The sequence below is a fragment of the Oryzias latipes genome, chromosome 3, assembly GCF_002234675.1.
Source record: "Oryzias latipes chromosome 3, ASM223467v1".
Classification (NCBI taxonomy): Eukaryota; Metazoa; Chordata; class Actinopteri; order Beloniformes; family Adrianichthyidae; genus Oryzias; species Oryzias latipes.
Genome location: NC_019861.2, coordinates 21,557,966 through 21,573,473, shown reverse-complemented (window position 1 = coordinate 21,573,473; position 15,508 = coordinate 21,557,966). Strand labels below are relative to the sequence as shown.

General features: G+C 38.5%; 1 protein-coding gene across 3 annotated transcripts in view; it reads right to left on the bottom strand.

Moving 5' to 3' along the window:
- nedd4 (neural precursor cell expressed, developmentally down-regulated 4, E3 ubiquitin protein ligase) overlaps positions 1-13,944 on the bottom strand; it is a 31,663-nt gene extending 17,719 nt beyond the window's left edge. The window contains exons 1-5 of one of the 3 annotated variants that reach the window (XM_011491447.3): positions 13,740-13,944; positions 12,394-12,467; positions 10,313-10,391; positions 10,180-10,218; positions 10,012-10,065 (exon numbers count right to left, since the gene is read on the bottom strand). In XM_011491447.3, coding sequence (XP_011489749.1) covers positions 10,012-10,065; positions 10,180-10,218; positions 10,313-10,391; positions 12,394-12,467; positions 13,740-13,784 — 291 coding nt within the window. In that variant the 5' untranslated portion in view covers positions 13,785-13,944. Of the gene's footprint in view, positions 1-3,241; positions 5,123-10,011; positions 10,066-10,179; positions 10,219-10,312; positions 10,392-12,393; positions 12,468-13,739 lie in introns of those variants that run through there. The other 2 variants (XM_020714371.2, XM_020714367.2) reach the window with 2 other exon arrangements.
- Between the last annotated feature and the right edge of the window lie 1,564 nt (positions 13,945-15,508).

The following is a 15,508-nucleotide window of genomic DNA, read 5'->3' as shown; positions in this document are numbered from 1 at the left end:
CCAGCGAATACCAAATTAGGAACCATTTTCGAAAAGCTGCACTACTTTAGTCTTACTCCAGACTATCTGGAGTCAGGGGGAATATTTCAGAGCCCCTTCATTTAAGTCAGCAAGGGGCAGCACTTTTCTTTAGTCTTAATTCTTTGATTTCAATGATGGTCAAGAGATCCATCCTATTATATAGAATATATTATCTTAGTAATGTTGGTAGTTTAACATTTTCAGAGAAATGTATTTGAAAAAATTGAGGCGTCTGGACCCAACGACAGTTGACTGGGGGAGGCAGGGATCGAACCACCGTCCCATTGATCATTGGCCAACCTGCTCAACCACCTGAGCCACTGCCCCCCCCCCCCATGAAAAAATCAAAAGGAAGCAGAAAAAAGTCATACAAGCTTTATCATCACATACAAAAGTTTAATGAGCCACGATGGCTTTACCTCCCAAAATGTGCTTATTATATATTCCAAAACAGCTTTTATCCGTCAGTATGATACCAATTATAAATTTAAATATATAGTGACAATGGAAGAGAAAATATGCTACGTATTCTGCAAATCCCAGGTAAAAACCTGTGCAAACACATCCAGAGGGAACTACACAAATAAGAGAGAGAAAGGAAAGAAGTCTCCCTTGAAGAATCCAGCAGCATCAGCTTGTCATGCTTTCTTTCCCAAGGCCCATCCAAATGAACATTTTCTGTTTGAAAATGTTTAATAGTAAAGGAAATGGGGGAGTGTGTTGATCGTGTTTCTTTAACATTTGGGCAAAGTATCCCCACTTCATCTTGAACCCAGGAACCCAAAGCAAAATGGAAAAAGTTCAAAAAAGCAAACTCATTTCCTGAAATGGAAACCATTTGCAGTTAACATCATATCTATCCACACGGTGTCTAAAGGCTAATATGATTCATTTGCTTTCCTCATGGAAAATTTACAGTATCAACACAACATATTTATTGAGACACAAAAAGAAAGTCACATTTTCCACACTTCAAAGTTAAGGTGTCTTTAAGAGATGAACACAAAGATTGTAGGTGCCAAGAATTAAGTGTGGTCTTTCTTATGCTGAATAAATATAGATTTGTTTTTATTATAGGTCATTGAGTAGGATAATCAGCTGGTGGGTCACATGTTTGTGGGTGGTGACATTAACTTTAACTCACCTGTGGTTTTTCCCTGTGTAAGATGGAAGGGGGGGGGGGTGAGCTGGGTTGCCGTATTATTTTTTTTTAATCGCTTCATACGCTTTAGTGCTTTTTTCTTGATTCTCTGTTTTTTTCTTTCTTGATCATAATATAATAAGTGGATTTAATTACTTTCATTTTTTTATTATTAAAACTTCAAAATACAAACTTCGTTATGCTTTCTGGTTTTCTGAGCCCGTCATTCAATACCCGGACCCAGCGTCCGCCTCTCAGCGACTGTTTGGTTTTGAAGTCGCTACAAAGATTCTTTTGTCATAAGGGGTGTGTGGAAAAAAAAATTTATGGAATGGTCTTTTCAGGTATTTATACCATTAGACATACATTCTAAACAACATAACAAAAGAGCCAACATCACAATTTAACAACACCCTAAACTTAATCCATAGTTCTCTTTTTTCTGTTGGGTTCGTATACCGGTACATTTATTTAAATACCAGCAGAGTTATCAGTGAGGTAAAACCCTAGTACTTTAAGCATTATAAAATGAAAAACCAATCATACTTGCAAATAAAGCACACATGAAACATCTGGCTCACACTTCATCAAGTGCGGATCAAGTGCAGTCCTAGTTATTCTGTAATTTGGACATTTTGGACTGGCATGACACCACTAATGAAAGAATAACTTGAAAAACCAAAGCAAGCGGCTATATTTGTGTCCAGTTTATGTATTTTTATACAGTACATGTGTGACAGTAACATTCTGATAAATATAGAGCAGTAACACAGCAAATGAGCTGAGGAAGTATTTAAACTTCAACAAATTTAACAAATTTTGAGGGGAAAAGCATGAAATTTAGGAACAACATACAAGCATTATTACAGTATGAGACAAGTTTACACATAACGCAGTAAATGTCTTTGGTGGTGAAGTGCAAGTGGAACAGGAGTAAAAAAAAAAGGTTTTTAACTGCACATGTGTGATGTGAGACTTGACTGAATAACCATTACAAGTACCTTTTAGTAGTCCTTGCTGCATTTAGAACAAAGTATGATTTAAAAGGAGGGCGCAACATTAAAATCTTTAAAAATGAAAAGACCATCTAAATGTGACAGAAATCCTTAGTTTCTTACAACCTGCCAAAAGTGTGGGGAGACCGACACATAATACTTAACAAACATTGCTTGGAAGACGAACAACAGTGCAGGCAGCACACGTACTGGGAAACACGCACACACATGCCATGTCCACAGATGGCTGGCATGACTGTGTGCTGCTCTAGTATCATGCTGTTAAATTTGAATCCACAGGACCAAGCAGTGCTTCAGTCCACCAGACTATCTGGAGTCAGGGGGAATATTTCAGAGCCCCTTTATTTAAGTCAGCAAGGGGCAGCACTTTTCCCACCACTAAAATTAGCCTTGGGATATACTTAAGTTGATCCTTCATAGTGCTAACCGAATCATAAAAGTAGGGAACTGTTGAGTTTGCCCAACATTGGATTGTTATGCCCCCAAGATGGTAAAGAACCATGTCTTTGCAATTCACACATTATTTGGAAATCCACATTTGGAAGGATTAAATATAATGTAAATCAATATCTCTAAGTGTTTGTCCACACTGTACTTGTTCTTTGCGTGACTTTGTATTCAAGATCTTATGGAGTTACAGCACGTCTTGAACAAAGCCTGAAGGCTAACCCTTGTAAGCAACACTTTAGTGGTAGTAAATGAAAAGGAGAGTTAGAAAAAACAAATGTGTACTTAATATGTAGCATTGTTCTTTAAATTTTATTGAAACTATTTTTTTTCTGGTAGCAAAAATTCTAAATTATTTGTTATTTACATATTTTATAAAACCCTGTCATTTGCATTTTGCACCAATTACCCCGTTTTAAATAGTATCCTGATGGGTAAGATTACATCTTTGTAAGCTAGACTTATTTAGCAACTTTTTCAGCAGAACTTATGTCACAGAAAAACTATATGGCAATAATCTACATTAAAAAAAAATTCTGACAGATGTTAGTTTTCACAACATCCCAGTTCAGGCATTCAGCTGTTAGTCGGTGTTAGCGTTAAATATAGCACTCACCTTGGTGCTCTGACCTGAACTCTTTGTTTCATTATTCCATTTATGGCTTGTGTTTACATCATTGGTAGAGTTGGGCAACTTTGTGGGGCAACAGGGCGACAAATGAATATGCACATGGGGAGAATAAGAGCTGCTGAGCTTCGGTTTTGAAACGTGACATGAAATTTCGGTGTTAGGGTACGGCACCTCGAGGGAAAAACTCCTTTGCACGGCACGGTGACAGCGACCATCCTCAGACCAGTCTTGGCCATTCCCCGTTAAACAAGGCTTCCTTTTGGGCGATGGTTTTGTAGAAGGAAACAAACAAGCAGAGGTACTGCGATACAGTTTTTTTTTCCCATCATGTACATGCTCAGCACGATTAGTAGGGTGATGAGCCTCTGGATATTCCACATTTGCATCCTTACTGAGAGCTGCCTTTGTCGAGCCCTGTGGACTGTGGGGGGTAAAATGCAGCAGCAAACTACTTGAGTGACGATTAGACCTGTCTGGAGCTGATGAAACTTCTGCCCCTGCATTCCTGCTCTCAGCTTTGGACTGCTGTTTATCCTGTACAGGCAGATTAAAGTGCACCGTGTGTTTCGAGTCCTCAGCTGCTGAACAGTTTCCTCTTGGCTGACTTTGGCAACTGACTGCAGCTGTGGTGGACCCTTTGTAACTTACTTCCTCGTCGTCTTGTGAAAATGTATTGGTAGATGACTGAGGAGTTGAATGACTAGATCCTCTTGCTGGCAGGAGAGGTGGCAAAGCTCCTGAACTCACTGGGGAGGCAGGTGGAGTGCTGCAGGGGCTTTTTGGAAATATAACCAAAGACGAGCACCTCCGCAGTGGGACTCTGGTTCTCCAGGAGAGTCGAGTTCTCTCGTGGTTGGTCTTGTGCTTTTCTGGAGGCTCCGGTTCAAAGATGCTGTTGCTGCTGCAGTAACCAGCATCACTTGCCATGCTGCTGTGGCACGACCCTCCGCCGCCTTCATTAACCCCAGGGTCTCCATCCTCTATGCTGCCATCCTGCTCTCCACTGAGCTGTCCACAGGGCTGCAGTGAGATTTGTAGAACGCTCTTCGTATTACACCCTCCAGTGTTAACTCTCGGTATGAAAACTGAAGAGTATTGACTGTTGGCAAAGTCTGGTGACAGAGGAGTCACCTTCAAGTGGACAGAACTGTGCGCCAGACTCTGTGTGGGACTACGTACAGACGCACCAACTCCGCTCTCCTCATCGTGGCTGCTCGGGCTTTGTGACAGGGGGTCCGTGTTGCTTCTCCTTGACGCGAAATGCAAGCGGAGCCGACGCGCCATTTGTTTAACTCCCTAATCCCTGCAGCGCCTGTAAGAGCAGCATGATCACACTTGCTGGTAGGAAAAAGAAGCAAGTAAAGCAACTGCTGCGCACTCCGCTGTGATCACAATCATTAGCGACTGGACATTGCCAAAATAGCTCTGGTGACAACCTACATTCCTCTCCAGGCTCATCTCAGCTTTAAGTCAGAAGGGGCCAGTGGTTCTGTTTGGATACTTGACCCAAATGAACAATTTTAAAACCAGAGCAGACCCCCTAACAGAAAACAAAGTTACAGTAAAACACAAGTAATTATGCCATTATCGAAAGTCTGCCCTCTCGATCTTATTCAATCTTGTTTACTCTTTTAAAAAGAAAGAAAAACCAGCTTGAAGAAGGCAGACTTACGCTGAATGTCTAGTGAACTGTTACATCTGCTTTGGCTCACTCACTCAGGACTGCACTTCCTGTGACTGCAGTTCATCTAATGTTTCGCTGCTCCTTCCTCCAACAAATATTTTTACCTTCTACTATTGAATTACAGGAAATTACAGGAAATCAAAATGAAAGACTTTCAACATAATTCTGAATCAAACTGAAGCTCAAGTTGAAGAAATAGATCATTTGGATTGTAAGACAGATTTAAAGCTGCACAACAGCATTAATGCTGAGACTTCCAAAGTGATAAACTAGAATGCTAAATTACTTGTTTTGAGCAGGGATCCAACAAACTGCTAAACACTGAGCTAAAGGATATTTCTTTTAAAATAAAAACTATAATAACTGTGACATTACCGTCACACGACACTGGTTATATGACTCCGCATGTAACAGCCAGTTGCTGCTCTGATTTCTTTTCCATGGCTGTTGACAGTCCAGTTTATTAATGGAAGCTTATTGTTAGCTAGGCTGGTCTATTTCCGATAATTACTCTGCTTTCCAATACAGAGCGGTGGTAATGTTTAATATTAAGAAGCAAAGCTAGGATAATGACATGACTCACGAGCAGACACTTTTTTTCCTGCTCACTTTCATGGTGGAACAATGTCTCACATGACCAGTGAACCACATGACTGCAGATGAGTCACTCCCCAGAACTGATAGAGGAGAGTGATGGTGATAGGTCAGCCATAAGATAAGATGTATGACTAACACCACACACATATTTGTCAATCTACACAACTGTATCATGATGTAATATATTAATACAATGAAGGAGCTTTGCCGGATCTCATGTTCCATGACGCAGAAGTAAACAAGGTCATATTTACTCAACATTTAAGAGTGCAAGATATTGTTGCTACAAATGGAAACTCTGAGATAAGATCTGAGGAGAATTTGAAGAGGTAAAATAGGAGTCAGTCTAAATCTTAACTATTTTACTTTACAGTAAACCAACCAATCTAGCTCTGAAATAAATCAAACTGCTCCAACTGGATGTATCAGTGAGACTGAAATTGAGCAGTAATACAAAATTAAATCGAGCGGAGAAACACTAACATGTATGGAATGGAACCTACCAGGAATGGACAATGTCACATCACTGATTTAGCCAAATATTTATAATTTTATTTTTTTTACAATATTTAATACTGACTTCTTTAAAGTTGGAAAAATCGTTAGCAGAATCAGGTTGCGCGTATCAAAAGTGAACAGAAAATCAAAACTTGTAGTCTGCAGATGGTACCTATTAGATAAAAACCAATTACAGCATAAACATAGACTATCAAATTCTAAGGAATCATTCTAAGCAATTGCCATGGACACATGTTTTTGATAAAACATAGAAGTTTGATGTTTGAGTCACCACTTCATCCAGGATCCAGGAAATCTTTCAGTTCTCGATCTAAATGGAGCAAGACAATCTTCTGTTCTAAAGAGCCTTGTGGTTACACATTGAGTCCTATACTGACAAATTAGAAGCATGGAGGCTAAGATATCCATTAGGATGTAATAAATAGGAAGCAGAATCTCTGAAAGATAGTCCATTGAGACCAAAATGAACCACTACAGTGCAAATGGTTAATGAGAATTTACATTATGCCAACCCAACCTTATCAGTGTTTCCCAATGTGTTTGATAACTTCACTATGTTTGAAAGGAAAGGGCGTCGTTTTAGGATTCCTTAAATGAAGAGAAACCGAAATAATACAAGGACGGATCCACTTTCTAGAGAAGTCTAAGAGATGAACCAGAGACAAAAAAAAATTCTGTTATAACACTATAAAGGATCTTTTGTCAAAACAGAGAGATGGTAAAAAATACATTTTCCTAGAAATACCAAACATGTTATAGTATATGAGGTTCTGTTTGTGCCAAATATATGTTTTTGTGACCACTGTCTATGTCTTTGGTCCATTGTCTCTGTCTACTGAACATTTGTTCATGGGTTATGTTTAAACCTTTGCATTTGTCTTTGACAGTGTCGTTCCTCCCTGTCGTCTCACTACGGCTCCTTAGCAACCGTTGCTAGTGTCGTTAGCTACGTCGTCTCACCATGTCGTGTCGTTAGATCTTGTATTTCAAATTTTGCCATATGAATAAAATTAAATTGAATAGATGAAGGTGGATTTAAAATGGTTTTTTTCAATCAAGGGCAGCTATGCTTGCCAAGAGCAAATGTGAAAAACTATGATTTTAGATTATTTCAAAAAGATTCGGTCTAGAACCTTTTTTTCCTGAAGTCTTTAAAAAAATTTTACTTGACAGCATTTGTGCAACTGAGGGCCAATAGGCTCAGTATTGTTGCAAGGTTTTACTTTTTTTTTAAATAAAGTATTTGAACTTTGCAATATAGAATTCAAAAAGGGTTCAACAGAGATGCTTTGCATAATGTAGTAGGTATATACACAGCACAACCTCTCTTTCTACCTTACCTCTAAGAGAAATACATCTTTGCATAACTGTAAAGTAGTAGTGAACACCCAATCCTAAACCTAGAAGAATTCATAGAACATTACAGTTTGCCTGATTGGGTTTTTTATTTAACAATCTCATAGACCTAAAGTATGTTCACAATTGTTAAATACTAAAAGTGACACAAACAGAATAACAGGTCTGACTTCCTATGATTTCAGAAGCAAAATGTTACAGAAATGCACACAATGGGACAATAAGTCACTTGCAACACCAACATGCTCAGCTGCCACAAGATTAGGGAAAATATGTGGGGAAGAGAGGCTTTGCTTGTAGCCACCACTTCTGTTGTTTCTCATTTGATAGAACACACATTGCAATAAGGCAAAATTATTCATACGAATCAATGTGAGTTGATTTGTATTTTTATTGTGTATGTGTCGATATCCATGTGTGTGAAAGTTTTTGCAGCCCCATCTCTACAATCCCACTCTAGCGCTTTCTTCAGATCAGCCCACAAAGAAATGTACATAAATATAATATAAGGGATTTATACACATCTACTTCTCACTTGTCCGAAGGTACATTACCCCTATTGTAACAGCACGAGATGCCTTCAGCTCTCATCTGTTTGCTCAGCGGCTGTAGAGGATAAGTTTAGCAACAACAAAACCTGTTGCTTTGAGGTGAATCTTCGAAAAATGAATACATTTACAACAACTGTTGCTGGTCACAGTGATTGTTTAACCATAAGCAACGGAGTCACTGGAACTCTTGGATAAGAAATAAGAAAGAAAGGAAAGATGACAAAAAATACGCCTTGCTAATGTGTGAGTTTACACATTAGCTCTAAGAAGTAACACAATTCCTTCCTGCAGCACAAGATGCTAAGCCTGACCCAGTCTTGTGCAAGTCTAAGGTCACACCCAAAGCTATTGTATCATGTGACCTTAAGCCTACGATGGAAACATTCTGTCAAACTGTGAACACATGAAAAAAGCCTGTTTTCATCTGTGAGGTCATGTTTTATGGCGTTTTGTGTAGAAAGAGATAATGATTGAACAGATAAAACAAAATCTTCCAGGGACTGAAACAGATCACGTGAATTGATCTGTTAGCACAGTTCATTTGATTACTGTGTAACATGCTGCAGGTAAATGACCCACTTTTCTAAATGAATGATTGCAAATGGTTCTACATTGACGTGTTTTTATGAGAAACTAATTTGCTGCTTCCTAGAAAATCCTGATTTACCAGTTGGGCAAATTGTAGAAACGAGGTATTTTGTTCTGAAGAGAACCAGTTCTTTAACTACGTATAAATAATCCTAAATTCTCCAACTAATTTAGATTGGTCTGGCCAAACTCATCTGTAAATGTGGTTTTATTTATATTCTACTTATTACTGGGCTGTAATTTAAAAATAAATCTGGATTGGAATAAACTGCAAAATTTATTCCATCAAAAAGAGTTGAATATGGAAAAAAATGTGTTAAATCGTTTTCCTCATTAGGTGCTCATGAAAGAAATACAAAGGCACAGGTGGTTTGTCAAACTAAGGAATGACTTGTATATCATACAAATACAGAAACTTAACACTGAGTTCAAGGAAGAAGAATAAGTGCAACCGCAGAGTTTTAGCCATTTGTCTTGGGAGCTGCTGCACCTCATACCAGCAAGGAACAGAGGAAGCAGCTCAACTGATATTTAGCATCTGAAAATGCTGGAAATGTGGAATCACACACAAAAAAACACCAAACACCAGCATCCCTTTTTCAAATGGTTTTCGGTCCTGCACAAACGAAATAATTACAAAAAAATCTGGTAATCTTTAACCAAACAGATTTAAGGATGTTCTCACAGCTGCCAAATTCCCCTATATTTACAGGTGTGACTAACAGAGTGTCTTAGGTTTCTAACAATACTGTGTGTGTCATGGCAAAATAAGGGTCCTACTGCATCATTGACAAGCACAGCCAATGTTAAAGGTACTAGAGAATACCTGCATCTTCAGGAATATGACACATTCCGTTGACGCTGCTGTTTCTTGGTATACAAAACAGGATTCCTTACAAAGACGTTTTTGAAAATCAAATCAGTTTGTTTACTGCTAATTTGTTGACAGCAAACCTGTAGTGTCTGAGCTATAGGTTAAAATGTAAGCGTTTCTTTAGTTTATCCATTGACAGGGCTGCCTACAGCTGTAAATAAATCTGTGACTACAAATACTGCTGGTCGATTTCATACAAAAAGTGATGTGAATTTTTGACGACAGAATTAGCAGCTTCCTCTTTCCTACAAATCTTACAAAACTGAAGCTTCTGCTTCCCTACTTAAGTGCTGGCCCTAAGCAGCTCTCTGAGTTTGTATTCCTTTTCTACCGGCAGTAATCGCAAAACCCCACTCACATTTCAGGGATCCAATCCCTTCTATTGATGCAGCAACAAAACCATCCACTTTTGAGATTCACTGCTCTGCTGAATCTGAGTGTAGCGTACAGAGACTGACCCCTCTCTCATCCACACTTCTAATAAACCTTCAGTACACAGCATGACTACTTCAACAGATTGTGAAAAACATTTTTAACACCAGCTAAACATGCATACATCTTGGAAAAACTGAATGAAACGTCTTACCAGGCGGTTTTCATCAAACACCTCAAACAGCAAACGGTGCCTTTTGGGGTCAACCTGAAAAACAGGGTGTCCTTAAACGAAGCTTCACACATTTCTTTAGGATAAAGCAAGAACTTTTAGAAAAAGAGATATTAGAATAGACATGATGTTTTGTCATGAGGGACCTACTTTGAAGAAGAATTCTTCATTCCACCGTGGGTCCAGAGTCTTTGCATGACATGAGATTTGAATAAAGATTTTCATATATAAGTCCGCTAACAAAAACAGGTCTGACTTTAGCTTCAGATGTGCACCCACCCACCTTTTTAACTGTCTTGGTCTGCAGACTTGTGATTTCTCCATTAACAGGATCATAGAGAGACAGTCTTGTATATGGATCACTGCAACAGAAAGGCAGATTGAGATTTATATCCCTTTATAAGCATCCTAACAGGAATTATATATCTGCTTGTGGCTTTCTTCACTCAAAGGTAGTTTGATTATTTCAGATTTATAAAAACACTAACTCAACAGTTTAGGCAGCTCATTGCTCAGGTAATGACAGCAATTCCATCACAAATGATTTGAACCACTATTCATTAAAGCAACATTATTTCAATTCCAGCGTGTTATTCATTACCCTGCCAGTTGCAGTGTGTCATCATAAGTAACGTATTAACTCTGACCAAAAAAAGGGATGGAGGTCCCTGCATAAACAAACAAGATCAACATTTCAGGCTGTTCTCACAGGTTGACAAAAAGATGAAGCTGAAAGTCCCACTCAAATCATAATTTATAAATAAAAACACAATTTTCATTGAAGTGGGTCTTTATAGACACACTTAAGAAATAGCACAAAAATATGAGGCATAAATGTTTTTGTATGACATCCAAATGTATTATTTAAAAATGATGTCATTTGATAGTTTAACGGAAAACACATAATTGAATTTAAAACAAAATGCTGATGCTACATCATTTTAAACACTGATTTGCTCTGAATACCCTAAAAATATAAATTTGGATTAAAAAGAAAGGATCCCTTGCCTACGCCCAAGTGGCTGGGATAGGCTCCGGCAACCCCGTGACCCCGAAAGGGAATAAACGGTTAAGAAGATGAATGAATGAATGAAAGAAAGGATCAATACAATTTAAACCACAATTCACACTCTGAAGAGACGAGTAATCCTTAAATAACCAAGTTAACGTCTTTCAAACCAAACATATGATCTTTCAGTTTTAGTGTTATTTTTGAAAGGATGTCAGAATCTATAAAGACACTTGAACTGATTAGGTATTTACACATTTTAGCAGTTTCTCACCAACCAACACATGTTGGCATGCACATGTGCATCATGAAGTATATATGGGTTTAAATACTGTACAGGTTTAGTTGACAGGAAATTGCTTTTGTTATATTTTTTCTTATTGATTTCTCGAAATAGGGAGATTAAAACAGTTTGTTGGATTACAACAATGTAAGGATTAGGGTTGGGAAACCCCTGCTCTACAGTGAGAAAGATGAATGGAATGCATTTAAGTCTTTTTTGATCTACTTAGAATTAAACATTCAAAGAAAATTATCAAGCTAAAACTATGAAAATAATTTATAAATAGTCCAAATGTTAGATTACAGAGCCTACTGGGCCTCTATAAAATGTCATGACAGGACTTCTGGCTTATTTAGGAGGGGGGAAAAATTCGCATGAAAGTGAAACTAAGATTTGCAAAGTTCAGTTATAAAAAAACATACAACATTGGGAACAATGGGAGGAAAAATTAGTTCAAACTATGTAACTTTTTGGCCTTAATGCAGTGAAATGTTCAGCGAAAACATAGTCAAGCACAGTGTTGGAAGCTTTTAGCAGCCAAAAAAGTCAACAGTCAACTGTTGTACACTAAAGGTTTATGGTCATCACCTAACCGCTGAAACTGGGTCATGTGACATGACAATAATCCAATGCAAGGCAGCAAACATGTGAATGAATCCCAACCTGGTTGATGTAGAATGTGATAGGCAGTCATGCAGGTCATGGCAACTTCAAGTCTCTTTTGTTTTTAAAATGTAATTGTTTGATTTATTGGATGTCTTTGCCTCGTGTAAAGTTTAAATAAAGTTAATAAAGACACAGTAACAGAAAGATTTTTGCCTTCTATCTAAGCTTGAATTTGTCCAACACTAAGACATTTGTTATGATCCTTTTACACCCCCCTCCCCTCCCCAAGAATGATTATAAGCGATTGGGAAGAGAGTATTTCAAGGTGTGAATGCTTGTTTTGTTTATGACAGTAGTTTAAGCAAATCTATATGCAAAAAACAGTTGAGACAAAACAGGCTATTTTGGCATTTATAGAACAATAATAACTTGTAATAAACAGTAATTAAATGAACATTAAATGTACCTGGCTCCGAGAATGTCTTTTTTGGCCAGCCCATATCCAGCAATCACTTTAACTCTGAGGATTCGGGTTTGACCCTGAATAAGAAAACAAAACGAACAAGTATGAAATTAAAGACATAACCTAAAAACAAAAACAAATGTTTCTTTAAACAAATAAGCTAACAAAAAGGTACAGAAAACTCTAGATAGAGGAAAGATTTAGATTAATTCAATAAAACAGCCCAATATTTCGGCAACAGCCGGGGAATTCATTGCATTCAGATCCCTGTCTTGATGATAGCCTAAAAAAGGAACAGGTATGCTGCATGCAGGTCCTGGCTGCCGCTGCTGCTGCTGTGGCGGGGGTCTTGGTGTGGGGAGGACTGGGCACTCTCCCTCCTTCTCTTTACATTCCATCATCCACCATATAGAACATAAACACTTCACTCGAGCACAGGTGCTGTCTCACCTTTGCACCAATAGTTTGAAAGACTGAATGAAATGTTTCACACTAGTTGAACTGAAGTAAGTATGTGTGAACATGAGTTGTTTTGTGTACACGATGACATGCCTGTAGGAGAACTTTTCTTTTCCGTCCAACATAAATATATTACAAATATAAGTAAAGTGAATAGCCTAAATTACAAAAGGGGTTAATTCAAATATACATCTAGTGTGTCAAAAGATTCATAACCCCCTGTTCTAACAGTAAATATGTCTAACACAAGAGGCTTTCAGCTCTCATCTGTTTGCTCAGCTGTTGGACAGGACAAGTTAAAAAAAAATAAAAGTAAATTAAATCAAGTGCAAGGCAGAAAAAATTTGGACAAAAAAATGGCACAAAAAAAAACATGTAAACTGTGGTCCTAATTAAAATCTTATGGCAGAGGAGCACACCCCTCAGTCTGTGAGTTACATAACATCCTGTCATTTACTGGCATTCTACTTTTATTTCTTTAAAACCACAACAAGATAAGCATCTTATAAATTTACTAAAAACTTCGTGGATCATCAGATATAGAATGAAACTTCTTGGTCTAACTTCAGGGGCCTCCGCTCACACTCACGGTTTGAACTCCAGGCGACGTCATGGAGTTTGATAGATAGCAAAATCTGCAGCTGACTGGACTGGTTTCCTGTCCGAAAAAGTCGAGCTAGCCGAAAACTACATGACCCACGACATCGAGCTTCAATAATGTTTAGTCAAGGCAAAGATTCCGGGGAAAAACACCAAACAGTTTAGACAGTAATTATTCAAACCGAACGATATTCTGAAGCAATTTTCACTTCTCTGAGGTTGGGGTAACTAGTTAGCTAGCTGGCTAACGACAGCGTAAGTAGCCTCGGTTAGGAAATGAGTGACTTTACCTCGTCAGTTTGAAGCGCTCGGATCGATGATGAAGGCGCAGCCATTATTACTCCACGCCCTATCTCCAACAGAGAGTAGGGGAGAAGAACCGAGTAAGTCTCCCTTCAGGTGTTCCCTCACAACCCCGCCCCTGTTGTTGCCTCGCTGCTTTCACGCGGACAAATACCGTGAACCTGAATGACGAGCAGTCCGGCACCGTCACCACTTGATAAACCCATCCTCTTCCTCCGTTCCTCCTTCTTCTGCCTTCCTCCTCCTCCTCATCTCATTCTCCTGTCATCTGACCGAGGAAACCGAGAGGGAGACTACTCAGACAGAGACTGGACATTTGGACTCATTTGTTCTGGTAGCGATATCTATATCTATATAGATATATAGATATATATATCGATATATATCTATATATAGATCTATATATAGATATATATTTTTCATCGTGTTTATTACATTTTTATCAGAAAATACACTCACTGGCCACTTTATTAGGTAGACCTTGCTAGTACCGGGTTGGACCCCTTTGCCTCCAGAACTGCCCTCATCATTGGTGGTGCAGATTCAGTAAGGTACTGGAAACATTCCTCATAGAGTTTGAAATGCTATCATCACACAGTTGCTGCAGATTTGTCGACTGTACATACATGATAATAATCGCCCGTTCCACCATAGAGTTAGACATGGTCAGCAACAATACTGAGTTAGGCTGTGGTGTCGGAACCATGCTCAATGGGTACTAAGTGTCCAATGTGTGCCAAGAAAATGTCTCCCACACCATTACACCGCCACCTGCCTTAACCGTTTATATAAGGCAGGATGGATCCATGCTTTCATGTTACTGACACCAATTTTGATGGACAATAGATATTGTCCGAATTGTAGCCTCAGTTTCTAGTTAATAAAAGATTTACAGACAAATTGGACAATCAAGAAGGAGAAAGTCCACATAAACCAGTACAAACACAATCAGTTTAAAACCAGCCATAAAAGGCATTGCATAATATTGTTGCTGTAGCTGTGACCTTCTGTACTATCTTGAGAAAGCCCTTGGATAATGAAACTTTGTCACCGTAACAGTGATAGGGAGTGTAAAATTGTATTTTGGTGTTTTTCCCAGTATCAGGAACTGACAGTGTAGTACCTCAAGGCAGGCTTAGTGGCAGAAACTTAAATATTTAATAAAAAACTTTTAAAAAAAAGAAGAAAAAAACATGGAGAAACAAAAGGTGAAAGAGCTGATGACCTGACAAGACTGAATTGAAAACAAAACACTCATGTAGTTGTTTTTTTAGCCCCATGATCAAATGCTGTTCCAACAACAGATAACAGAAAAGCCAACTTTACTATCAAAACTATGAACTGTCAACACCTTGCCTTTAACAATGAACAACTAAAACTCCTGAAGAAGCACAGGCTGTTGTTTGTTTCTTTCTGAAAATGTAGTATTACCAGTTTAGGCTGTTTACTAAGTAAAATCCTGCTGTCTTCTATGTATGCAGCTGGAAAAGGAATGGTGTTGAACTAATTCCTCGTCCTTCTGCAGCTTCCACAGCTATTTCCTTTGTCACTTCCTTTAAACAAGACAAAGTGATTGTTGTCTTACTGTGTCACAAACACAGTCACTTCTTTGCTGTACCCTGTTTCCTGTCCACTACACCCAGAAACTTCAGGCTATCTGGGTATGTGTGAGGAGAAAAGGGGGAAAAAATTCAGCTTGATGAAAAACTACAGTGCTGCTGACCCCCTGTCAAAACAAAATGCATAGTTATTGGGG